Genomic DNA, 26,914 nt, shown 5'->3' with positions numbered 1-26,914 from the left:
TAGAAACTTTATTTCTTGTTGACCTAACATTTTGCTAAGAATGACATATTCATTAACTGAGTTTTGTTTCATTTATGCCTGTTCGGACATAGTTGGCGCTGTTTTTTGCACAATATGAAGGTTCACACGCGGCTCTGTGGGGAAGATCTCCTTCATGCGGCCAGTAACACTTGACACTAAACATAAACATTTAAGACTGATGAGTTAAATTGATTCCCTTATAGTTTTAGCTTAGTTTGTTCTTGTTTGGAGGTAGTTGGCGCTATGTTTGGGCACAGCGTGAGGCTTTTATTATTTTATTACACGCAGCACTGTGGAGAAGAGCTCCTTCATGTGGCCGCTGGCTGCACCTCGTCATGAAGCTTGTTGTGTGTAGTGTAGTGTGGTGTTTGTGGGCGATCCTGTTCCTGTTAAAAAGTGACAAGAGGCGCAGGCTCTGTTTGCACAAATTCTTCCAAAAAATAGCTGCTTAGGGGAGCAGATCCCGGCTGTAGTCCTCGTTCCTGTTAGTTATTGTTGATTTTCCGCGTAAATATTTAGCGCACAGGTGGTCTTTGAAGCATAAGGGGTATTTTCTGTGTGTACCGTTGGAGTAGGAGCATAGATATGGCGTGTTTAACCAGAAACAGCAGCGGTCGCGGAACCAGTACAGCAAGAAAATAAAAGTGTGTGTCCGCTGGTATCTTTTTTGGAAGACAATGCCCTCCTGTGGGATCTTCTTTTGAGCTTTTATGTCGTTTCTTATCTGCCCTTTACTCTAGTGGTGACTATGAGAAACGTCTCCCGCCTACCAGCTCTAGCACATACGCACACACTCACGCGCGCGCGCAGCACTTCTATGTTTGTCAGAGTCAAATCCGAGGGAGAGGAGCTAGCCGCCATTTTCTAAGCGTCTCTCCCTAAAACGAGAGAAAACGGCTCGCGGCAAACTGCCGTCTGGATTACCTCTTCCTCACCGGGAATCGGACTTTTCGGTAAAGGATTGCCGTGAAATCGCCTACGTTTGAAGTAATTTGGAGTAGAAAGGACGGTTTCGCGGCCTTGCCCTTATATTCGGCGAGGCTAGCTGGCGAGTAAGGTGTAGCTCGTTGATTCGCCCATTGCTGTATCCGGAACGAACCCGAGCGGCTCTGCGCTGTGGACCCGGGCCCCTTTTCCTCCGCTCTCTGGTTGCATTTATTATTTTATGGATATTAATTGATGGCTGAGTGATCGAGTCAACGCGCCACATTTTGTGCGTGTGTGTGCGTGTTAGCACCCTTGGATTTTTTTCCACCAGAAACTGCAGGGGATTGTTGCCGAAATTCCCTCGGATAGTGCAACCTCGTCACGTGGTAGGTTCCTCCTTTTTCTTTGTTAGCGAGCTAGCTAGACTTGGCTGGGTCTACCCCCAACTTCTCCGCTTTTGACACATTTGAGCCCCATTTGTTTGGCGAACTGAATGAGGACCGCTGTAGATTTAAATGTAAAAACAACAGGGCTGCCTCGCATGTGTTCCTGTAGGTCTAATTACAATGCAAACCATGTCTGCACCCTGCATTTAGCTCCCAGCGCGTTTTAAAATAAGTTCTGGGGATGGCCAGATGCTAACAAGAGGCCAGGATTCATTCTCACGCTAATTCTCCGTTTCGTTATTTATGCTCTCATAATACATGTCAGTGCTGGGCGTTTATGCGCCTCAAACTATCAGCCCGGGCGGTGCGCACAGGTTACGCAGGCTGGAAATGTTTACGTGCCTAACTGGGTTAGCTCAAAGTTTACGGCCGAGATATTGAAGGGAGAGCTTCAAAATAAAAGATCTAATGTGTCGCGGATGGGCAGCTTTTCACTGCAGCTGGAGGCTAAGCTTGCGGGCAGGTTGTGTTTCTTGCATCACCAGCGTTAATTTGCACACAGTGTGTCTGAAGTGACAGGCTCCACGGAGGAGATATTTATCTGCCGAGTTTCCCTGCTGCGTGATCTCCTGCTCGCGTGTATGTTTTCTTAAGATATTCAGCCACGTCTCGATGCTACAATCGCTCTGCTCTTCGGTGGCTTCAAGGCTATGAATAGACTATTATAGCCGTGTGCTCTCAAAACGCTTTTGTAAACATCAGGAAGACATTTTGGTGATTGCGTTATGCTTTGCTAAACGTTGGATGTGGATATTATTTTTGTCGCATCTCTACAGAGGCTCACTAATGGTGCAGTCGGTCCGTAGGGTTGGTTATTTAAATTACCCCCCGTTCTATGCTCAGCGTGTTGCATGAACTCGCTCAGTGTGTTTAAAGCGGAATGGGCGTTTTTTTTTTTTTTTTTTTTTTTTTTTTTTAAGGTGGATGAATTGCATTGCATAATCTGCTTCGGAAATACCAACATGGCGTAGTGCGCGCTGACTAGAAACTGCGGTGAAAATACTGAGAGCCGCCTCCATTCATCTCGCCCTGCAGACGCTACAGCGTACATGCAGCTCGCTTTTTATCTGCTGAATTGTGAGAAGGGAGGCTTTTTATCTAAAAGTTTAACATAGATACAAGAGATACTTGGCACGTTTGACGTCCTTAAGGTTTTCTTTAAATTTGAATAATTTACTGACAGATGTAATTGGATAATAATTTAGGGAAAGGTGTAATAGCTGAAAATTAAACAAGAATCCAGTCAGGATGACATCATGTGCTTTGGGCTAATGCTGGGGCCTAAATCCACCTACTTACTGTAAGAAACCCTGCTGCATACTGACTTACCAGGGCACATGTAGGGCAGTGGGGTTTGGGGTAATTTGCATTGGCTTTTCCTGTTCCTCTCTCATAAAAAGATGTCTTCCAAAGCGTATTCTTTAAAGAGCAGCTTTGTTAAGTTAAAGACAATGAGGGCTTGTTCACACAGGCATGGGTGGAGTGGGAATAATAATTTATTAGCCTGGGATTTAGCTCAGTTGTCTGTTTATTCCATCTTTGTCTTTAGCATCACCAGCCCCAAGGTCAGTGTGTGCATTTTAATTTCTTTGTACTTACCAGATGTTGTGGGTCCCTCTGTTGACAAATTATTGTTGATTTCAGTGACAGCCAAAGAATGGTTCTGGAGTGAACGATTGTATTTTAAGAGACTGAAAACACTTTTGCCCGGGATTTTCTTACCCTTCAACTTTGCTTGTGTTTTATTCTTTAGCAGTTCACAGGTCAGCAGCATGTCAAAGAGTCAATGTCATGGAGTTTCCATTAGTATTAGTACATTTATATTGAACATATTTTAATAAACATTTAAGGCAAGAAACTTTCTTTTGGGGTGGTGGTAGTAATTTTCCACTCATTGTACAGTCTTACAGAACCTGTACAGCAAGTATTTCTGTTTAATGTTTTGTTGTATACAGGCACAGTCTGCATTCATGTTTTTCCCATCATGATATACAATTATTATGGAGAATATATTTTAAGTATATGGATGAAACATGGATTTTTCCTGGCTAACAGAGGGGCTGGGTGAGGGGGTGGGACACTACCAACATCAGCAAGATTAGTCGGTGTACAGTAAACACAAGGAGTTCCTGCTTTTTCCTGTTGCCTTGTTTGACAAAAAAACAAACAAATACAAATTCTCCCAGTATTTCTAACTATCTTGTGAAGAAAACCATTGTACATATTAGGGGTGGTTGATATAACCTCAGCATTAAATCTTGATAATCTTGAAAATACTGAATTCTTTATTCATGTTTGATTCTTGAAGCTTGTGGGTACACGTAAATGAAGGGCATGGCCCATCCTCCTTTTCTAATGAGCTAATATCATTGATGAGAAATTGCTAATTTGAAGTGTGAATCTATTGAAATAAAGTGTCAACAGCAGCAATAGTGTAGTAGTGACACAGCATTATATCCAGTGACACAGCAAAAGACAAATGTGGCCTTGTTTGCTTTTTCCCCAGGACATTTTAAGTATAAAATTGCTGTTTAACAATAGCTAAACCAACTTAACCCTGTAACAGTTCAGTAGCTGCACAATATTATCACATAATGAAACTGAAAAATATTTAATAACTTGTAACTTTGGTTGAGCTTTTTTAATCAGTTGCTGAAAGTCCTCCTTCACTACTATGTAACCGGATCAGTAATTTCCATCCACCCTTGTTTACATTTGGGAGCTACTAGTATCCCCTCCTCCATAGCCTTCTTTGTTTTTGTTTTTAAAGTTTATTTATTTTAATTATAATTTTTTCCTGAAGTGGTGACACACGTTTGTTTCCACCTTTAGAGTAGAACAATTTTCTTGTACGTTTTTTTTGTAAGGTACCGCACTTTATTGGAGATTGTTGAAATATTTCCCTTTTAGGCACCAAATCTTCATCGCTCTCAGACATGCCTGGGCTTGTTGCACATAAAAGCATATTGTTTTACAGTAATGATATTGTGATGACATTATTATGTCACCATACAAATTTATGCTGGTATGATGATCCCTGGATATATGATGTATCATGGCTGATGTATGACACAGTTGTAGTAATTTTGTAATAAAAAAAAGAATACAAAAGTCTTAGTATTTAAAATATTACTGTTTGTCTTTTTCTCCCTCTTCTTCTTCTTACTGTTGTTTTTATTGTTATATTGTTGCAATAATAATATTATTGTATTCATATCATTATTATAACAATAATAATAATCATAATAGAAGAAGAAGTGTGGACAACAGAAATTTCACTGTGCAAGCAGTGGTTTGAATAAAGCATGTTTTTGTGTATACTTGGTTGCTGAACACAGTCACTAAAATACTGCATTTATTGCATCAAATATGGTTTCTCATATTTCAAGAACAGGTCTTATGGTTCCCTCACCTGAGTAATTTTGAATGAATGAATATAAATGACACTTATGGAGCTGCTGGTTTCAGTTTTAAATGAACATAGGTAGTATCTGTATGTTTGTTTACACCTTGTTATGAGGCACATCCCTGTATAAGGTTACTAATGTTATCTCTTAAGCGCTGATGGGAAATTTACCACACAACTCCCTCATGTGAAATAGTATCAGAATTTGATGATGGGTGGTTTTTGGTCATAAGGTGAGTCTTAACTTTTATTTCTTTTCTGTGGTTTTTTTTGTCCCTGCAGGCTGTCCTCAGGTGGGGCAGTAAGCGGGTGGAGTGGAGCAGGCCGCGGTGCCCGTCCCTCTGCACTGCATGGCTGCGATGGCGCCCGCTCTCACCGACGCCCCAGCCGAAGCTCACCACATCCGCTTCAAACTGGCTGCCCCATCCTCGAGTCTCTCACCAGCCAGTGCAGAGAACAACGGTAACGCCAGCAACATCCTCATCCACAGCAGCGGCCCCGCCAAGTGCAAGGCCACCTCCGAAGAGTGTCCCCTCGACTATTGTGGCGGAGGCGGTAACCAGGAACAGCAGCAGCCACAGGCCCAATCTGACTCTGTGTCCCAGGCCTCTGCCCTGGGCAAACTCCAGCCACTTGTGGCTTCTTATCTTTACCCGGATGTGACACCTGTCCCTTCAACTAAGGAGTCAATTAAGCTGCAAGGAGTCCTCATTAAACAGTCTGTGCTGAAAAGCCACAGAATACTGCCCAACTCTCTGCTCAACGGCAGCGGAGACTTCCTCAGGAAGAGGCAGGCGATTGAACTGTCGGGCGGCCAGCTCAAAAGTCTCATGAGTGGCGGCACCAACGGAAGCGGCCAGCCCATGGCACCCGTCAACGGCCTGGCCAAGAAGCTGGCCACCATGTCCAGCTCTGGCTGTGTGGTCGCGGTGAATGGCGACAAGCCTCCCGCCGCCACCGACTCTCAGCCCCAGAACCTGCCCTTTGACTCTGAGACCTTGACGGCGACCTTAACAGGGCACATCCCTTTGAAAGGAGCTCTCAAACGGAGGCATTCCTCTGGGGTTTCTCAAAACACAGATGGACAAAATGTCGAACCACCAGTGCTTCAGTCAGCTGCACTTTCTCCCTTTACCAGCGGCAACCCTAACCCAGTTGAACAGGCGAATTTGGAGGAAGCAGATCCAGATACGCCTACGAGTCAGCCACAGGGTTTTGATGGAGAGCGGCCAGGCAGCAGTCAGCAGGGCTCACCGCCATGTACGCCTGCACCTCCCATACCCTGCAGTTCCTCCTCAGATAGCCTCGACGTTCATGTAAGAGAACGCACTCTCATCAATAGCAGCCGCCAGGCTGAGCTCGAGAGCCGACTGCGACGTTTGCACAAACGTCTTCAGGTGGTACAGGCAAAGCAGGTTGAGCGGCACATTCAGCAGCAGCTGGGTGGCTTCTTGGACACGGCCTTGAATCGGCTACTAGGCAGCAACCGGAAATCAGAGACTGCAACCCCCACAGCTTCATGGAGGACCGGGCGCCACTCGTCAAACAACCGGGACGGTCTGAGTCGTTTCCTGAAAAGTGGCTCGATGCCCTTGGAGCTGGAGAGGTTGTATTTGAGTGGCTCAGCCAACCTTCATTCAGCAGAAAGCGCCTTTGACTCTGATGTAACAGAGAGTAGCTCTGGAGGGGACTCTGACCTGGAGGAGGAGGAGCTGTCCCGAGTGGACATTGAGCAGCGGCATGTCAAAATGTAAGTCACCCTCTGAAACGTCAGGCTATTAGGGAGTTTGTACACAAGCACACAGCTGGTTAGAGCCTTCAAAGACTGGATGTGAACACTGAGGGAAAGACGTCTTATGTTGGAAAGAGGTTTTATACAGAAGCTCCACAGAAGGATTCATTCAAAATTTGGCTGCACTGTTTGGTAACGCCACAGTACTCTGACATTTCATGGTGCTGGGAGTTGTTCAGTCCCTATATTTCCAGGGAAAGTTTCTTGCTGCAGTTTTTCTGTTATGCCATTCCAGGTGCTAGTGACAATTGTAACCACATAGCCTGCCTCAGTAGTTGTTGGGTAAAACCCCAGGAAGGGGTAAGAGGTACGATTCACCCAGAGAGAGAGCGTGTGTAGTTGTGTGGGTGCTATCCTGTGGAGAACGAACTGGCTCGAATGGACTTGCTGCCTCCTGAGAGGGCCTGAGCTGAAATCAAGCGTTGTATTTATTTGCAGGGCGAAAAAGTGAGCACCCACAGAGCATGTCACTGTTTTGGTTTAAAACTGAAACCTAGTAGGAACGTAGAACTGCAGGGGTGGTGGTGGTTTTTGCAGAAGGTGTGAGTTTTATATTTTAACATGCTGCCTGTTGTGACGTCAGGTTTCCCTCAGCCAGGAGGGTGGCCTGTGCATGTACTTCATGGGAAGTTCACATCAGAGAACGTGTTTCTGTGTCATTAGATTTGGGGAAAGTGTGTGTGTGTGGGGGGGGTAGAGCAGGTGGTGTTAGCAGCATTAATGGAGTTACTGGCCTGTTGAAGATTGGGTAGATTATTAACAAAGCAGTTAAGATCACTGATTTTTATTATCCTTTCCAGTGTTGACTTTAGACCTTTGACCTAAATAACTCCATAACGTAACAAGAAACTTGTCCTTAGCATACATGACTGAGGGGTTCAGTTTTCGAGCAAATGGTTTTTGAATGTTTTCTGTGGAGCTCAATGGGGGCGAGAATATGTTGATTAAGTTATACTTTATACAATTTCTGTCTTGTTCAAACACGAAAAGAAGCAAACCAATTAAGAAAACTAAATAAATATGATACGCAAGATAAATAAAACATAAGTTAAAAAATTAAAGGGGAAAATAAATGTAAATAAAATAATTGATTCAACTATAGAGAGAATAACTAAAAATGTAGATCAAATAAAATAGAATGCCAGAGAAAATAAAACAAGACAAATAAAAGTGTTAAAAAAATAAGGTAGAAAATTGGGGAAAGTAACATTAAGCAAAATTGAAAATTAAATAAGATATGTTAAAACCCAGGATAAGAAGTTCTCTAATGCCTTTTAAAATGCCTGTATACAGTAGTAGTACTAGTAGTAGTCATTTAGGTAATAAGGGTGAATATGGCAGTTCAGAGTTGCATGTTTGTAATGAAAGTGAAAGCTGTCATGTCTGCAGGGGGTTCCCAAAGTTATGTTCTTAAAAATACTACGACAGGGTTTTGTTTTTTTGTTGTTGTTTTTTAATTCAGTCTCCTTTGTTTTCAGTAGTGGATACGGTTTGCCAGGAGGTCATCAGGGTCATGGTGATAGAAATGGGAAGTTGTGACATTTTAGATGGCTGTATTATTTGTGAACTCATAGCTGAGAGTTGCATCTTGTCAGTGAAAATGCCAGGCAGAGGAAACGGTATGGAAAGGTTGGTTTAATTAGAGGCCGTCAAGGCAAATTGGTGGATCAACTTAACCCTTTCTTTTAGCTCTAACTCAGCCCATTATAATGTAGGCATCTCTTGAATTTCCCCAAGTAATGATGATCAAAAGCACTTTTCACCAAGCACCTGAAGTACTTCGAGGTATTATTTGAGTTTACATGTTGGGCTCAGTTAGCTCTTTAGACATGATATAAATGACTCATACTGAGCTCATTACATTCAGTGATTTCTTTCTCTAAAGGGGACCAATCATCATGTAATAATCAGCTGAAATTCCCAACAGTGGCTTCATCTTTTCTTCATCTGCTTCAGTTAATCTTCTGTTATAGCCAACATGATATGTCTTGTTGCTGCTTTACCATGAAAGCTTTCCAGCCACCAGCCATCACAAGGCTTTTATTGTGAAGCAGCAACGGCTTCTTGGAGCCTTAGTCACTCTTAACAAGCACTAACTCTTCAGTGAATTCAAGCACGTCTCTGTGGAAAACTGTACACGTATTTACAGGTTTTTTTTCCCTCCACTCTGTGAAACGCTGGATTTTAACCTGTATGGTAAATGACGCATCAGAACTTGTGAGTGTATGACCGTTTCTAAATGTTGTTTTGCTCAGAGAAGATCACTAATCAATCATTGGCTAACAATGTTAACCCTACTGAAGCAAGCTTAGGGCCTACAGGTCAGGAGATGTGTTAAGCAAACAAGTGTCGTTTTTCCACTCATGTATGTGACCTTAACCTGAGAGCAACTAGTTAAGCTTTGTGTTTGAGGGCAGCAGAGTGCTCTTAGCCTGAATTACTTGAAATTTTATCAAGTTTCAACTTAACAAAGAATTGGTTTCACCTTGGATTGATTATAGATAAACATTCAAATTTCAGTTCTTTTAGATAAATCATGATTATTTAACAGATTGTGGAAATATAAATAGATTAATTGAACTCAAGAAACGTTAACACCTGTGGTTCCCAAGTAGTGTGCTCTAGGTAAGTATGAGTGTGCTACAGGATTTGTGACAACCATATGTTGCTGTGATATACAACAATTAAGTATTAATTCATTTGTTGCATCAGTACATGAAAGCTACCTGTCTTGCGACTTTAGTGAGAGGGGATATCAACAGGGCTCAACTGACGTGTGGCATCTGTAGTGAGGTGTTGGTTAATGCCACCATGATGTCAAGCTAGCTGACGAGGCATTTGGAAACGAAATATCTGCCAGTTAAAGAGTGTTGAATTTGAACCAGAAGGCACAAGACAGTTGGGTTGGGTTAAAGTATCAGAAGCAGGGATGGAGTTGAGGTACAGGTTGGGCTGTCAGAAGCCGCATTACAATATCAAAAAAGAATGAACAGCAGATAAGAGTACAGGTGTGCCTTGAAGTTTTGGTTTTGCCATTTGTGCGTGCACAAACCAGTGGACTACATGACTAAGGGTTGCTGCTCTCACTATTCAAAATGCTAGTTGGTTAAACTATTTGTTTTAATTGATAGTAGTTAGCTTCTTCCCTGACAGACAGAAGTGCCTCTCTTGAATGCAGATGAGTGGCTGTAACTTCACAGTAAACAGGTGTTCAAATACTGTTATATATTTGTAGTCAGCAATGCACATAATAGTGGGTTTACACTGAATATTAGTGTTTTATTAATGTCCAACACCAGTTAGCTGCTGGCTCTAAGGTGCTATGCAGCCACCCACCATTAGCCAGACAGGCAAACAACCGAAGTAAGAGGAATTACACCCCCACAAAGTAGTGTGGGTCTGCACTAGTTTGGTGTAAAATGTGAGAGTAGACTGATATCACTTAGCTGGAGCAATCGTTAGGCCTAGTGTGGACTCTAAACATGCTTATGCTCACCGGCCAAAGACAAATTTTGATCTTGGAAAAGCCCCTAAAATATACAGCTGGTAATTTGAAGACATTACACATGACAAGTTTTTCATTTTCAAAGCAGAGGAAAATTCTGTATTTTTTTGTTCATGGTGATACCTGCTAAGAAAAAATGCAATATAAAACTTTTAATTTATCTGGCTCAAAATTGGCCTCTGGAGGGCGACTACAGGTGTATGCAATGTAATTGGTTTGCAGTAAGTCGGTGTTTTCCTAAGTCATCTGTGCATTTTCCTGTTTTTTGTTTTGTTTTGTTTTTTTGTCACATTGATTGTGAGTAAAATAAAACCACATAAAGTCAAACTTCTTTTTAAAAAAAAAAAAAAAATATATATATAACATGCCTGGTGATTTTCCTTGGGATAGAAGGCCAAAACCTCTTCTGTAATCAAGGAAGAACACGGACATTGTGTAGCTGTTCATTCAGTATATTTAAAAAATAAAAAACCCCAAAAAACTGGTTTCTTAGCTCCCAGCCCTGCGGCTCTGAAACCTTAGCTCCCTTTGTGAACATGTTTGTCTTCCTGGAAATAAGGTGTGTGTGTTTATGTACATATAACCATGAAGCCACATTTTCACAACTGGCACTTTGTCTCAGTTACCAATTACTGGCTTACAGCTTGGTACCACTCAACACTACACTCACAATGTAATGTTGTCTTCTTCAGGCCAGCAGCACCTCAATTATTTAATGTCAGCCGAGTTGACAGCGTTGTGTAAAATAACCTATTTGGATGCGTTGCATTACTTACAGCTAATCCCATCATCGCTGTCTTTACTGTAGACGTGGTTTCTCGTATCTCAGAGGATTGGGGGGCCAGCCAACTGGCCAGCATCTGGTGCAGGCTGTCAATGTGACGTCTGTCCATGCCGCTTTCCTTTATAAACTATTTGCAGAATCACTTGGATGCATTAGATTAGGCCTGTTACACTGCATTGAGAAATGAGTGGGTACTTTTTTTTTCTTTTAGTTTCTGAGGCAACAATAAACGCTCATCAGGAAATCTCAGATGTTACATAATGCCTCGTAGACAGAACAATGAAAACGTCTGCGTATTTGCACTCAGGTTTGGGGGCTTTGCATGTTTTAGTTGATCAAACTGTGCTTCAGTGATGGAGTACATGTTGCTCATATGATACTAATGCATCGGGACAGTTAAATGACTGTCTGCCCACCTTGCTTCTGCTTGTGAATCAGGGTGACTAGTTTGGCCGGGACCACAGCGTGCCCTTCATGCTTATGGCTCAGCATTACTCTGCAGTCTCAGCTGCTCAGCTACCTTGTCCCCATACTCATTCCTCCATGTCTGTGTATTTACGGATGTATGCGAGCCCCTGTGTACGTTCCTGTCCTGCTCTGACACATCTGGATGCGTTTAGCTCGAGCTGAGTTCCTGAACACGAACCCACAGTCATTACATAACCCTCCTCTTTTATGTAATGACTTGCTGCTGCTGCTGCTGCTGCAGCTCTCTGGTTGAATTTGCCCTCTCTAGTTTCTCCTGCCCCACACCCTGCCTCGGCCTGCCTTGTTCAGTTTTCTTCCTATGAAAAGATGAGCCTGACCAGCTGCTAGCTCACCCCTGGCACATCAATTATATCTGAAGAAAATAATGTCAATGTTAGGATAGTTTTCAGCTCTTTTTATTATTTAATGTGTTTGAAAACCCTTCGCACAGGAGGACAAAGAACTAAAATGACAGCTGCTAACTTTAATTTCTCTGTTCTTGTTACATAGTATGAATGATGGCTTGCTGGTTGTGAAGCATAATTGAAAAAAGCGATTCAGAGGTCACACTTCAAAGTATCAATATAAGTATGGTAGAGAGTGGAAGTTATGGGAGTTTTAGTAGTGTAGTTTGGTTGGTTGGATTCATTTTCCCTCATAGTTTGCATACTTACACAAATACTGCAAGTCTTAAAAATGCTAAGCGGTGAATAATTGGATTTTATGATTAAAACAAAATAATAATTCACCATCCCTTTAATTCCAAAGAGAGTTAAAAAGATTGAGTAGCAGAGTCTTAAATCTTTCCTGCTTTGAGCTGTAGGATGCCTGAACTGGTCTGTTCACATTTAGATGATAGCTAACCTAAACTGCATTTGACACAGGGCTGGTACTGCAGCTTTAACCACCTTGTATAGTCCTGCAGAGATGTTTTGGAGGGTCCAACCTAAATCTGAGCTTTTGAAGTACAAATGAAGCTTTGTACTGGCTTTCTTTGTAGTAGTTACCTGTCTTGACAAAACTAAAAACCCCAGTCCCCATGGGCATTGCGATGGTGGTTCGCAGCTTTCAGTGTTAACTTGGGGTTACTGCTTCAGGCTGTAAGTGCACGGTGTGTTTGATGTGTTGTTTCACTTCTGTTTCGCACAAAATAAATAATTTGACTTCCATCTACATCAGTTATTATCAGAGGAATGTGTGATAATGATCTAGAAAGGATATAAACAGAGAAATGTAATTGTGGAGTATTTCTGCAGGAAGGTATTTATTTTTGTGCTTTCACAAATTAAATATTAATTTATTTTACCTCTCAGCAATGTAGTTTATTTGTAATTTGTACATTAGAGCTCTGAAACTTGAAACATGTGTCATTTAAACTGTCTTTTTATTAAGAGTTTTTCCTTTATACATATAAACAAAAAGAGAAGAAAAGGATTACAGATTATCTGTACATTCGGGGTAATTAGCCTGTACACTTAAGGCTGTGAAATATAAAAGGAAAAGAAAGCTAAATAAAGAAATATAAACATAAGTATTATAATAGTAATATTTCCCCAGATAACATAATCCCTGCAAAATAATCCGATTCATTCCCACCCAGGTCACTGCCCTAGACCTGTACACTGTATTTCCACTCCTGACATGAGGGAGTTGCACATAGACAAAAGTGAATGTACCTGAAAATCTGTGTCATTTAAATAGTTCCTGTGTTCAGGACTGACTCTGTCCCTTAGATCAATGACAGATGTGGAAATCACTTACATTTGTGGATGGATCAAAGTGAAATGAATTTGACTGATTTAAACCTCTTGGTTTTAAATACTTATCAATTTTATAATCCCTGTTCTGTCAGCTGCAGTTCCTGCAGTGTAAAACATACTTGGCAACAGATGAGTCCCAGCGTGAAAACATATTCATGCAAATTCTTGTGACAGTGCAACTCGTACTTGTACTACACAGCTTCCTTCTGCATTGCTAGTTGGGTTGCATATATAAAATGTATTTCTTCAGATACTAGAGCACACTCACGTTAAAGAGTTTTTAGTGTTAAGCTCAGCCTTGCTCTACTTGAACATAGGTCACTAAAGTTAAAGTAATCTCACTTATCCAAAAATCTGTGTATTTTCCTGTCATTTTAGACTTTGGAAGTAAGTGTTTTACTTTTGCATAAATTAACCAGTGAATTCTATTTAAAGTTTAAAATAATCCTCTTAATTAAAAACAAATTTTTCTCTTTTTTTAATTATAACAAACTCTGACATTTCCAGTTATTAAGTACTTGTTTTTAATCAGTGGTGCCAAACAATTTAACTGCAGTGAAGTTAGAGCTGGGCGATATGAGATTTTTTCATATCACGATATGTTTTTTTCATTTCAGGCGATAACGATATCTATCACGATATAAGCCAAATAACTATATTTGTAAGATTTAAATGTGCCGTTGCTCACAAGTAAAATGTGAAATAATCAGCAGCTTGTTTTTATTTAAATATTTATTTCCCATAATAAGTTCAACAGGGTAGATGTACTTAAGGAACATGAGACTTTTTCAGATAAATAAAGGCAAATATTGCAAACTACACAAAAGGCAGCCGCTAAAGCGTTTAAGTTTCAAAATAGAACAAACGAAACAGACTAAATTGTCAATTCCACTTAGAAACAAAATATTAATTCTAAAAATAAATCTTTGTTTTACAGAATAACAGACAAAACTGACTAACTTTTGTCAATATCAAATAAACTGAGAACTAAAAGGAAATTCTCAATCTCTCCTTGTTGTATAGCTGAGCTTTTCAAACAGTTTTAACAGTTACTTTAGTCTGACAAAAGCCGAATGACGAATTAGCGCTTCCAGTCAGAGACTGAGGCTACGTCCACACGTACACGGGTATTTTTGAAAACGGAGATTTTCCGTTTTCGTTTTAAAAAATAATCCCGTCCACACATAAAGGCAGAAATGAAGGAAAACGCTGCTATGAACATGCCAAAGCAGCAGGTGGTGCTAGATTCCTAACCGTGCAGAAATGTTGGCCAATCAGAAGTCTAGAAGCCTCGGTGGGAAAAAGTAAACAAAGCTGGGGCATAGAAGCAGAACTGAGTCGTATGTGTGGACGGACAGTAACTGTGTGTATATGTAAGCATTTAAACACTGCAGAGAGTAGAATTAACAGTAACAGTATTGTAGAAATTCATTTCACCGAAACAATAACGTGGCGCACAGTGTGACGCATGCACCAGTTTATTGTATTTCCAGACTTGCTTTCGGCACAATTTACAGTGCACGCTACTCTGTTTTTTGTCAGACTTGAAATAGCCGAAATACCTTCACACTACGGAACTTCTATGGCTCTTCCGTTCGACAATCTCTCCAGCGTTGGAACCATCATCTGTTTTCTCTTCGGTCACGCTCGGTTGATTTTTCTAGTCGGCACACTCATTTCCTCCATTACCCGCTGGCTGCTTCCCAAACAAGCACACGTGCGGCTTGGCACTTGTGCTGTACGTAACAAGTCACGCGACGTGACGCTGCGGCTGTGATTGGTTCGGCTCTGCGCTACTTAGTTTGGATTGGCTGACCTTTTTTTTTTAATTTTTTAATTTTTATTTTAAGAGGACAAGAGCGGCGAGGTCTATCGCGATAGCTTAATTTCTCTATCGAGTAAAAGTTATATCGCGATACATATCGTTATCGTTCTATCGCCCAGCTCTAAGTGAAGTTAATAATTAGATTTTTAAAAATAAGGTTAGGTTAGGGATTTCAGTGTTACTCCACTGGATTTAGAAGTATATGGAAAGTTAAAAGTATTTGTACCTCCTACATAGATTCTTTCACTCATAAAGAAGTTACTATTATTGTTTAGTTACAACAACAATTACATGGGAAGTTTTTGTAACCTTTCAGCCTGATCTTTAGACTCAAGGAATGACAGAAATGTTTAAAATTGCACTTTCCTGTCATGCCTTCAGTTGCCTGGCACATTTTATTTTAATTTTTTAAGGAAGTGAATTGAGGCAGATCTTTCAGTTGGTCTTATGGACCTGGTAAATGTTCTCCATAATGTACTTATTTAATGATAGAGAAACATTTGCAGAGGTATTTTTTGGGTTAAGGTTAAATAATAGTGATCCAAGTATAACAGCAGTACATTTAATGAATTTTTTGACCCGCTGGGTCAGATTTGACACTCCTGACCTGAACTGGAAGAAGTCTTCTTCCAGTTCAGCTCTAACTTGCCCACTCTCTTTATTGCCAGCCTGAGTAAAATATGAACATTCAATGACTGCTCTTTGGATTTGTGGCACATCTGTTGAGTATCAAATGTGTGCATTTGCTGAAGACTGCTTGAGAGGAAGGTGGAGGTAAAAAACGAGCCATCACTGCAAGTTGGAATGGGTGTGGGTGCACATTTTTAAACTGTCTCTCTCCTGGAAGATATTGATAGTGCTACATTTAGCTGTTCGCATGAAAGAGAGAGAAAAGTACAATGACCCAGTTCCTCTCTGACCTCCACACACAGCTTGCCAATCAGGCTGCGAGCCAGGAGCACATGTCAGATCATAAGTTTACGGAAAGTTACAGATTATGGGAGGCGCTCTGTCAAGGGTGTGTGTGACGCTGATGCTGTTAAATAATATGGCAATATGCAGTTTGGACCCGGATCATAAATATGGGTTAAGAGGAGGGAGAAAGTTGAGATAAAACCTACACTTTTAAACTAGCACTCACTGTATTTGTGCATCAGTGCCACAGAAAGCAGCTGATCACAGGTGACGTGGGTGGACATGACTTTTATTTACATGCACAATAGTTCTGTCTGTGCTTTGGCTGTGCAGTTAATCAAATTTTATATTAAACAAGATGATTAAGATAATCATCTGCCTTTTTTCTTTACTAATAGTCCAAAATGACACTTAGCCAGGCTTGTGGCAGTTTTACTTCAGTTCATATTTCTTTATGTAATTCAATTATATTTAAAGTGCATGGAAATCCACTTAATTCTTCTAAGTTGAAGCTGCTGTTTTTCCTGCGTGTAATCATATTAATCTTGCTGTAATCACAAATCCCTAGTCTGTGTTAATGTCTGTCCTATACTAATTTTAAGTATTGTTGTGTAAGAGTGATAAAGTGAAAAAACAAACCTAACAATGCGTACTACAGTTGTATTAAGACTGTCGAGTTTCACTTATCCCCACAAAAAACAAACACAAATTCATATTTTCTATTAACTTTTCAAAGAAGTAAATGTGTTTCTAGTTTTGAAACCTCTCTATTTGTGTTCCCTTCAGCATGCTTCAGGTGGGATGACTGCTGTCAGTTTTCAGCTTAGCATAAATACAGACAGCTTTTATTTTTAAATGCTTGTGTAACTTTTAAAACATAGTGGTGATAAAAGGAAGCATAAGAAAGGACAATTTTCATCACCTTTTACATTTCCTGATCAGGTGCTTCTCGAAGTACAGCATGAATGACAGCAGCGTCATCTTCACTGCTTTTCTGTTTTCAACCTTTTTGAGGAAAAATGAGGCTATTTGGGATGAATCTTGTAAAACATTCATTCAGTACCCTCTCATACTGCTTTTAATTTGCTGTTATGCTTCACAGGTGAATTCATGGCTGTGGTTGGTGGAAACACATTTTTGCTGTCCTTTGTGGCACCTTTTTCCCCCCTGTGGGTTTAAAAAGAGAATTAATTAGTGAGCTTCATTTCTAAAAAAAAATGCCCAGCAGTCCAGTGTGATACAGTCGAAGCCCCTCTCATACTGCAGACATGCCTGTACACACTAGGGCTGCTCGATTATGGCAAAAATGATAATCACGATTATTTTCACTGAAATTGAGATCACGATTATTTGACGATATTTATTTAACCCTTTAAGACCTACTATAGAACCAAGTCCACCAGAGCTTATATTATTTTTTTTTTACATGCTGTAGTGCCATTTGTGGGAGCATTTCAAGTTGCTATACATCAATACAACTGTTATAGCCCATATTTTAATAATATGTATGCATTAAGTCCATAGTAATTACATAAATTGCAAAAAAGTGCAATAAACTACAAAAAAATTTGAAAATCGCTTTTGTTTTGTTTACATATATTTCTACTTGGAGAAATTTAAGAGGCTTATCCCTCAAAACTTTAAATACAATAAAGTTGCAAAAAATAGTTTCCCACCACAGGAAATTTATTTTGAGTGTCTTCATAGTTTTATTTTGGAGATACAGCAATTTTTATATACTGCAGGAAAAACAAAAAACAATCCTATGATGCAAATTTGCAAAGAAAACAGCATGTGCATCATTTCACTGTGGGAAGTGTTACGAACAGCTGATAGGAACGGCAAAGCCTGTTTCTGGAATATTATGTTTTTGTTCCTGCAAGCGCTTTTTATGCAATTTTTGCAAAGCTATATGTGGAACGAAACTGTGACCGAGGACAAGCTGATGGCATAAGATGTAAGTACAACTCCTCCGGTTTCATATGCAAAACAAATTATTGCGCTAGCTTACGCGGTTCAGGTTCTACAGGGATTTAAAAATAGTTACGCAAAACGGAGCGTGCTGCTCTGACCGGCTTTAAAGGGTTAACAATGACTTTAAAAAATAATATAAAATGGTGTGCAACACCACTGAAGTTTTTTTTTTTTTTTTTTTTAAACTCTCTTTTCAACCAACGGCAGTCACTCTCCAAATAACTTCTGCTTAGCTTTCCGAGCTTCCCTCGGGTCCTCTTAATCAGCGGTCTCCAACCTTTTTTGCGCCACGGACCGGTTTATGCCCGACAATATTTTCACGGACCGGCCTTTAAGGTGTCGTGGATAAATGAGGGAGGGGCTAATAATCGGCTCAGTCATTTTTAATGATCGTTGAAAGCCCAGATCGTAATCGTGATTAAAATTCGATTAATTGAGCAGCCCTAGTACACACTGTAATCAACATGTGCTTTTAATGACGAAATGATAAACCAAAACATGGTGGCTCGGATTACATGTTATTAGAATTGCCAACTGTTACACAACCACATGCAGTTAATTCACCAAATTGTGTTTCTATTTGGAATGGAAGTAAACGGTCTCTGTGGCGCTAGTGGTCAGAAAGATGATTATAGTTGTTGAGGATGCACTCATATATATTTTTTAAACCTTTGGCTTCAGGTGTCTTCTGTTCTAATCCACCACCAGCGTTTCTGTATTCCTCACTGTGGGGTTATGGCACAAGTAACGGGTCAGTAGTGAGAGCATAAGAATTTTTTATTTTCCCTTAGTCACAATTATAAAAACAATCAGATGAACTGTGATTACCATCTTATTGAATAAACTAACAAAGTTAATGTGTATTGAACTAAACCCACCACAGCCTGGTGGGGAGTTTCTTGAGAGGCAAAAGTAAAGGACAAAAACAGAACACGCTTTTATCCTGATAATCGTGTTTTAAATGATTATGAAATCAGATTAACTGCAGAGCCCTATTCTGAGGAGGACACTGGGAATCATTACTTATACGTAAGACAATATTGAGTTCAGCTTAGGGCTGCTCGATTATGGCAAAAATGATAATCACGATTATTTTCACTGAAATTGAGATCACGATTATTTGACGATATTTATTTAACCCTTTAAGACCTACTATAGAACCAAGTCCACCAGAGCTTATATTATTTTTTTTACATGCTGTAGTGCCATTTGTGGGAGCATTTCAAGTTGCTATACATCAATACAACTGTTATAGCCCATATTTTAATAATATGTATGCATTAAGTCCATAGTAATTACATAAATTGCAAAAAAGTGCAATAAACTACAAAAAAATTTGAAAATCGCTTTTGTTTTGTTTACATATATTTCTACTTGGAGAAATTTAAGAGGCTTATCCCTCAAAACTTTAAATACAATAAAGTTGCAAAAAATAGTTTACAACAACAGGAAATTTATTTTGAGTGTCTTCATAGTTTTATTTTGGAGATACAGCAATTTTTATATACTGCAGGAAAAACAAAAAACAATCCTATGATGCAAATTTGCAAAGAAAACAGCATGTGCATCATTTCACTGTGGGAAGTGTTACGAACAGCTGATAGGAATGGCAAAGCCTGTTTCTGGAATATTATGTTTTTGTTCCTGCAAGCGCTTTTTATGCAATTTTTGCAAAGCTATATGTGGAACGCAACCGTGACCGAGGACAAGCTGATGGCATCAGATGTAAGTACAACTCCTCCGGTTTCATATGCAAAACAAATTATTGCGCTAGCTTACACGGTTCAGGTTCTACAGGGATTTAAAAATAGTTACGCAAAACGGAGCGTGCTGCTCTGACCGGCTTTAAAGGGTTAACAATGACTTTAAAAAAGTAATATAAAATAGTGTGCAACACCACTGAAGTTTTTTTTTTTTTTTTTTTTTTAAACTCTCTTTTCAACCAACGGCAGTCACTCTCCAAATAACTTCTGCTTAGCTTTCCGAGCTTCCCTCGGGTCCTCTTAATCAGCGGTCTCCAACCTTTTTTGCGCCACGGACCGGTTTATGCCCGACAATATTTTCACGGAACGGCCTTTAAGGTGTCGCGGATAAATTAGGGAGGGGCTAATAATCGGCTCAGTCATTTTTAATGATCGTTGAAAGCCCAGATCGTAATCGTGATTAAAATTCGATTAATTGAGCAGCCCTAGTTCAGCTTAAAGATTGCTTTACTTACTCTGCGCATAAAATGTAATTCATTATATTGGCATATTATTGCAATAATAGCTTCCCAGCAATTGCTCCACCAAATTGTCTTTCTACCTCCTGCCTTGTGTACAGGCCTGAAAGTAAACAAGTGAGCCGCAGACAAAAATGTCTCGCTCATAGTGTGAGATTTTCAGCAAAGAATTTGCTTCATTCTGCATCGCAAAAACCCTTCGCTGCTGTACAGGGAAAGCACTTCATGGCAGTATGTTGCATTAACTAGATTTCATCCATCAGTTGTACTCTTCCTCATCTGGTGGCTTTTGAGTGGTAGACTGTGTGATGCAGGACAAAAGTTTATTCATGTTCGGTGAGAACACATCATTATCTTTGGGTTACTTCATTTGTACGTCTGGGTAGATTTGGTCTGTAGCAGATGAGTCATCTGTGTTCTCACACACAAGGCTGTGCGATATGACCAAAATCTCATATCCCGATATTAAGACATCTATCGTCCGATAACGATATAAATCACAAAAATGTAACATTTTCTGTAAATTCTGTGAATCTCGGGCAGCTCGACTTGCGTGAAGTGTTTCCAGCTGGGCGTCATGGACCTAGAGTCGAGTGTTTTAACTGATGCATGAAACTATACATTTTTAGACAGGTTGTAACGGCCACCGTTTTCTTTGTGAGTATTTATTACACGGCGTGCTGCGGGGAAAAGCCTGTTCTAACGTTTGAGTCTAAGGTTTATTTTTTTAGCACCTGGCGGCTCTTTTTTGCTTCTTATCCGTAAATACTCTGCATCTTTCACGTGATTCAGTTTATTTTGAAAAGTCTCAACAGGATCTTGAGCTTTATTGTGAAAGGTTTATGTGGAAAATAAACTAGCGGAAACGTTGTGGTTTAACCGTCGTTGTTGCTAACAACAACGCATAAAAACAAGCGCTTGCCTGTCTGTAGTGTGGTTATATTAAATATAAGAGAAAGGGAGAACTTTAAGAAATTAATATAGCCACTACAGTGACCATCAAAACGATGAAAAAATATTGCTGTAAATAGTTTATTTTGCGACACCACAAAACAAACGATAGCGTAAAATGAAACGATAGACGTTTTTATATCGTTATTCGATATATATCGTTATATCGAACAGCCCTACACACACACACACACACACACACACACACACACACACACACAGAGCAGTTAAGCATAATGCAATATAGTCAAGAAATAAATTGGTGACTTAAGCAATTTATACCACATCATGTATGATAAGCATTTTTTTCCCTCTCCCATTTGTTGGCATCCTCTATGCAACGCTTGTGCTAGCTGCTCTTACCTCATGATGAGATAAAAGTGCATTGTGGAAAGGAATTAAACAGATCAGCCATTAGGTCAGTATGTTGAGTTCACCAATATCTGATCAGGATACTAACATCTGATTAAGATATCAGGTTGGTTCATCCTTACTAGCAGGTGAGAAATCCCTATGCACTGCTCATCGTTTTGTTACCAAACTACTGCACATCAAATCTGAATATCAGGTCTAGCCTTTTTGAGTAAAGATTGGACCATTGTCTGGTCCACATGTCGGGTTGTTGCACCCCTGATTAACATCCATAGGAAAACTGGTTGTTTTCACATGAGGCAGCGTCATGTGTCCAGCGGATGGGATATCAGGACCTGCTGGTTTTTGAGAGAGAGCTTTACTGAGAGGCAGCGTTACTGAGCGATTATGGTGGTTTTTGAAGGGGTCACTATGTTATAGACGACATATGTGCTGCATCCAGAGAAGCACCACAATGGAGAATCTGCTGACAGCCAGAAAACGGCCACCGAACCGGCTGCTGCTGGCACTTTGTGTGTGTATGTGGGAGTTGAGGGGGGAGGAAAATTTGTCCTGATTAGAGAGGAGGGGAGGAGCTCCTCGTTGGGAGAAAGAATGGGTGATAGTAGTGGGTTCTTTCTAACTGACCCCTCCTCTTTCTCAACCTCCTCAGTCACCCTGGTGATTGAGGTCATTGGACTTGTAATGATCGCTCTGTTTGTGCTTTTGTAAACTGCAGCTGAAGCTCTTGCTGCTTCTCTTCTGTTATCTGATTTTAGGTTGTTCTGCACTTTCAGAGTGGATTATTTTAACTTACCTGGGATATTGTCTGTCAGTGCTGATGAGGTGTCCTAAGGACTAAAGCTCTTCATTCCCGTTCAGCCTTTCCTTATCATGTCTGTGATGTTTTGCTTCTGCTTTTAAGGAGCTGATGTATCCTCACTCGCCTTGGTGGTTTGGCTGTCTTTATGTGACTGCTGATCTTTGTATAATAACCATATTTAATGAACACATACCAAATTTTACTTTCATGCTATCAATATTTTCAAAGTTACAGACACTAGAAGAATAAAGGGTTGGATAAGTCACCCATCATTATTATTATTATTATTATTATTATTATTATTATTATTATTATATTTAACAGCGCTTGTGTGCCCTCTTGAATTCTTGAGTACAGAAAATATCTGGAGGAAATGTTCTTTTATTAGGGCTGTTTAAAAACTGTATGTGAGAGGCCTCTCTTTTACATACATTACATATCAGGCTCATCTACTAGCTGTGATGTCCTTTGCTCAGAGCTTAAAAACAAGATTTTGACTTTAGATTGTCACAGTTGAAGAATGTTTAAAATTTATTTGGTTGCAGTTTCTAACAGATTTTTATGTTGTGTAATAGTTGCTGAACTTTCACGTGGCTCAGAAATACCGTAGGAAATGACGTGGCAGTTTGACACACCCCTCTTTACCTTAAGTGCATATAACTTGATGCTTGTGCTAAGTAAAGCAAGACAGACAAATTATTTTAATGATTATAAGAGGACCAATTGTACTTGCGTGCAAGACTCTCCAGAATGTCAGTCAGTACCTTTACTGCAGTTGGACATCAAGTAGGCTGAATTTGGACCCTTTGGTGAGCTGGCTTTAGGTCCTGGGTCTCATGTTTGATACTTCTAATTCAAAGGGACTAAATGGAACTGATCGTGTGTGTGTGTGTGTGTGTGTGTGTGTGTGTGTGTGTGTGTGTGTGTGTGTAACAGCAACAGGAAGTAGTGCCAGCAGGAAACACTGCAGCTGTATTTACAGCATTGTCCTCCATACTATGTCGTAGTGAACGGGGACATAAGACTAGCAGATGTGTCAAGGAAGAAATCGGAATGTCTCTGATTGCACTGATCGGCTCCGTGATGGACGTCATCTGCCAGAGGAGCTCTGTTTCTGCTCAGCACCTCAGTAAGGCGGGATTCTTGGTTGGATTATTGGTTATTCCAGCGTCTGCACCCAGCCCCACCCCCCTCCTGCACCCTGTGCCCTGTAGATTTGCTTTTAAGGCCTGTCTGTTCCTCTCCAGACTGCCAGAGCGACCCTTCCCATCTCCCTTGTCTTTCTCTCCCATCTACCTCTGCCCTGGTGGAGGCTCTGGAAATTGAAAACAGGTTAGGGTGTGTGGGGAAGAGAGGAAAAAGAGGGAGTGCAAGGTCTATCTTTGTCTGCTATCTGAGTCATTACCTTCATTGTTCATCCACAGCCTCTGCGGCCCTGTCTTTGGAAGAAATGGCGCCCTCTGTGGTTGCTTCCGCACTGTGCAGGAGCAGACATTTTCCTCTCATGTCTGCCTTTGAAATGGCCATTCTGTGTGTCATACTGGTAAAATGGAGTACCCTGCTCTCAGCTGGCACTCGTTCCTTTCTCACAGAGCATACCCCTGCAGTGGAAACCCCCAGTTCTTTTTTTCTTTAATTTTTAATTTCTCCACATATTTATAATGCATGCCTAATCATGTTATTTTTTGACTCTAATGCTTTTCCAGGCTGCCTGCAGCTGCCACTGCTGGGAGCTCTGCTATAACGCTGATTCACTGACCTCTGCAGTCTGACAGCGGAAATGCTCCAAATAATCAATTTTAGTGTTTAATAATAGTTCAGTAAAACACCGGAAAGTACTTATATAAACTGGGAACAGACTAATAACTGTAGTTGAAGACCAGTTGCATAAATAAGTGGAGCTTCACTAAAGTCCACACTGGGTCCCAGCGAGATGAGGGCTGATGCCGACTGGTCGTTTTTTCTTATGAAGGTTGCTGATTGAAATGACCTGGAGGTGTCTGTGTGGCAGACACAATAAAAGCTGTTTGAATTCCTTAAATGCTAAGGAAGGGTGCTTCAGTGCTTCCTTTATTACCTCCTTTAGTAGCAGAGTGTACACTGAAACATCCTTTATAAAAGAAAATAATACTGTCCCACAGTTTCAGTAAATTAGGTGTGTTTTCTTTTTCACACAATAGTCTGTTGATATGTTTTGAGCCTTCATCAGCTGGCTGTGTTAAAACCTACATGTGACCTATGAACATCAAACTGCAATAATAAAACATGCTGCTTATCAAGTTGTTTCCTGGTGTGAGGTTGGGGGATTTTTACATGAGAAAGCTCAATAAATAAAGATTATGTGAGTTTGAAGTTCACCACAATTCAGTTGAGTGGACAGGATGAGTAATTAATCTCAGTGAGATAAATATGTTGTTTCACTTCATAGGCTGTTTAGTCCTTTTTATTTAAAATTACAGCCTTGGATATAAAGTTGTTTTTCATTGGTGTTTCTATTTAATTTGACCTTTGTGAAAAGAAATTAGTTTGTTTTTGTCCCCCACCCCAGTCCAACCTAAGGACAATTGAACAAGATAAGACCATGAAAGCAACTCGCTTGTTTCACAAGCCTGAATTAGACCTTGCAATCAAAGCACAATGATTAATCTTTAACTTTGATCTTGCACATATGTTTGTAAGGCTTAACAAGGTGTGTAGAAAGTTTCATTAAAAACAAAGTACTTAAAAAAAACAAAAAAAAAAAACTACTTGTACATTGCAGCCTTTTGAAACCCCCCTCAGCTCCTCCGTACTTTGATTTGACTCTTTTCAGTGCATCAGCTTCGAGACTCTTCCTTGCTATTGGTTGTTCCTTATCTTTGTGCATATGTGTGAATTTAAACACCAAAATAACAGCACATTTAAGACACATGGCTAACACAGGGCATTTACTCGCAGTAAAGATGTAGTAGTAAATAAGAACTTTATTTATATGATAGAGTCCTAAAAGGGAGATGAAAAAATGGTGAGAGATACAGCATCACATAAAAGGAAGCTTATAAGAACGTGGTTTTAGTTTTCACTGGGTTTTTTTTGCCTGGCTCATCTCCTCAGACTGGTGGATCGAAATCCATCAGAGGTCCTGATGCCTCAGTTCAGATTGTCTGCCTGCAGCATAAACCTTCCTTTTTGTTGTATTCTGTATTAGCCCGTTGGCTTTTTTTTTTTTAGGTGTGCCTGTCTGTCTAGTTCAATGTGTCTGTGGAATTCAAACCATTGCTACAGCTGGTTTGGCTCAAATAAATAGAACCTAAAGTAGTGAAGAGTAGATTTGATCTGGACACACGTGACATAAATCACTATCACCCAGAGTATCTTCTGTTGACCATAACTTAAACACTCGTGTCACCCCCCCCCTGCAGATGGAAGCGAGCAGAGAGCCGCTACACCGTGGAGAGAGCTGCCATCATCAGCCACTGGAACTGGCTCCAGGCCCACATCTCGGACTTGGAGTACCGCATCCGGCAGCAGACGGACATTTACAGACAGATCCGCGCCAGCAAGGTCGGTCCTTCCATTTATTAGACACGTCTGTGCATTTTAGTTTTTTTTTCTCTGATGTGCAGAAAAATCTTCCATCAAGTGTAATAAAATCAGAAAAGAGTCCTTTTATGTGTATTTCCACTGACACTGTAGGATGAAGAAGCTCTGTGATGCATTTTAACTTGTATTAATTTCTTTATCTTTGAATTGAAAGTATAACTCTCATCTCTCGATTTCTCAGGGCTCAGTAGAGCTGGGAGGTGTTTCGCCAAGTGGGGTGCTTGCAGGTGGGACAGAAGTAAAAGCAGAGCCTGTAAACACTCAGGTAAACAGATTTGTTTCTTTAAAAATTGTCTTTTTAATAGAACAGTAGCTGCTAGTGGCTTAAAACCATTGTTTTTATTCTTTTTGTTGACCTTTTTATTGTTTTTACATAATTTCTGTCACATGTATTATTGCATTTGTACATGGTCACATGAAATAGGACAAACATTTAAAAAAATGAGGTCACTGTATGCACGAGTAATCCCTGTGAGTCAGTCGATAAAGCAGTAAACAGTTCAAGACAGAGGTTGTCTTTAATCAACCCAGCCGCTATCTTGGATAGATTAGACAGACTGTTTTCAGTTAAAATGGCAATTTTTACTATTTTTATATTCTTTTGATTTAGAAAAACATTTTGCCTGCATTAAAATACAACCGCTGACACGGTTTTCATAGCCCCCCTTTTCTTACTTAGCAAGGCTGATCCCATCATCTCAGGTACACAGCTCTGGCTGCAAGTTGCACAAGCTCCACCCACCAACTGTCCAAACCTTATTTTTGAGATGCACAACTAATCAGAATAAGTTGAAACTGTTTAAGACGGAGGATGAACCGAGATGAACTGAAAGCTTAACAAAGGGATTATTTTTGAATGAAGATGAGTTTAAAGATTTATGTAAGAGGCGAGCCTCAGATCAGTTTTTGTGAATACAAAGGGAAGAATACAAAAACAAAATTAGACAGCAGTAAGGTTACAAAATTTTCTTCTTGTTCTTCCAACAAATAGAAAATGGTGCAAGATAAAATCTTTAGCCTTCATCAATTCTTATTAATAACCCCATTCATTCTTGGCTCAAGTGTATAATGTAAAGATAAATAAATATTAATGAATGAATATTAGTTGTAGCCTTTATTCAGCACTTTGATCTTCGGATGCTGTGTTAGTGGGTAAATATAAG

The 26,914-nt window shown here is 40.1% G+C and overlaps 1 protein-coding gene across 4 annotated transcripts in view; it reads left to right on the top strand.

Moving 5' to 3' along the window:
* The window catches only part of LOC146568942 (KAT8 regulatory NSL complex subunit 1-like), a 44,377-nt gene that overhangs the window by 5,330 nt on the left and 12,133 nt on the right, over positions 1–26,914 (top strand). For 2 of the 4 annotated variants that reach the window (XM_085285339.1, XM_085285340.1), the window contains 3 exons: positions 5,083–6,550; positions 25,571–25,712; positions 25,933–26,016. In XM_085285339.1, the coding sequence (XP_085141465.1) occupies positions 5,151–6,550; positions 25,571–25,712; positions 25,933–26,016 (1,626 nt within the window). In that variant the 5' untranslated portion in view covers positions 5,083–5,150. Of the gene's footprint in view, positions 1–645; positions 1,335–5,082; positions 6,551–25,570; positions 25,713–25,932; positions 26,017–26,914 lie in introns of those variants that run through there. The other 2 variants (XM_085285338.1, XM_085285341.1) reach the window with 2 other exon arrangements.

This window comes from Mchenga conophoros, linkage group LG8 (genome assembly GCF_057382185.1).
Source record: "Mchenga conophoros isolate Kocher_MC1m ecotype Shallow Benthic linkage group LG8, M_conophoros_male_GT1.1, whole genome shotgun sequence".
Classification (NCBI taxonomy): Eukaryota; Metazoa; Chordata; class Actinopteri; order Cichliformes; family Cichlidae; genus Mchenga; species Mchenga conophoros.
This window is presented reverse-complemented; position numbering and strand designations above follow the sequence as displayed.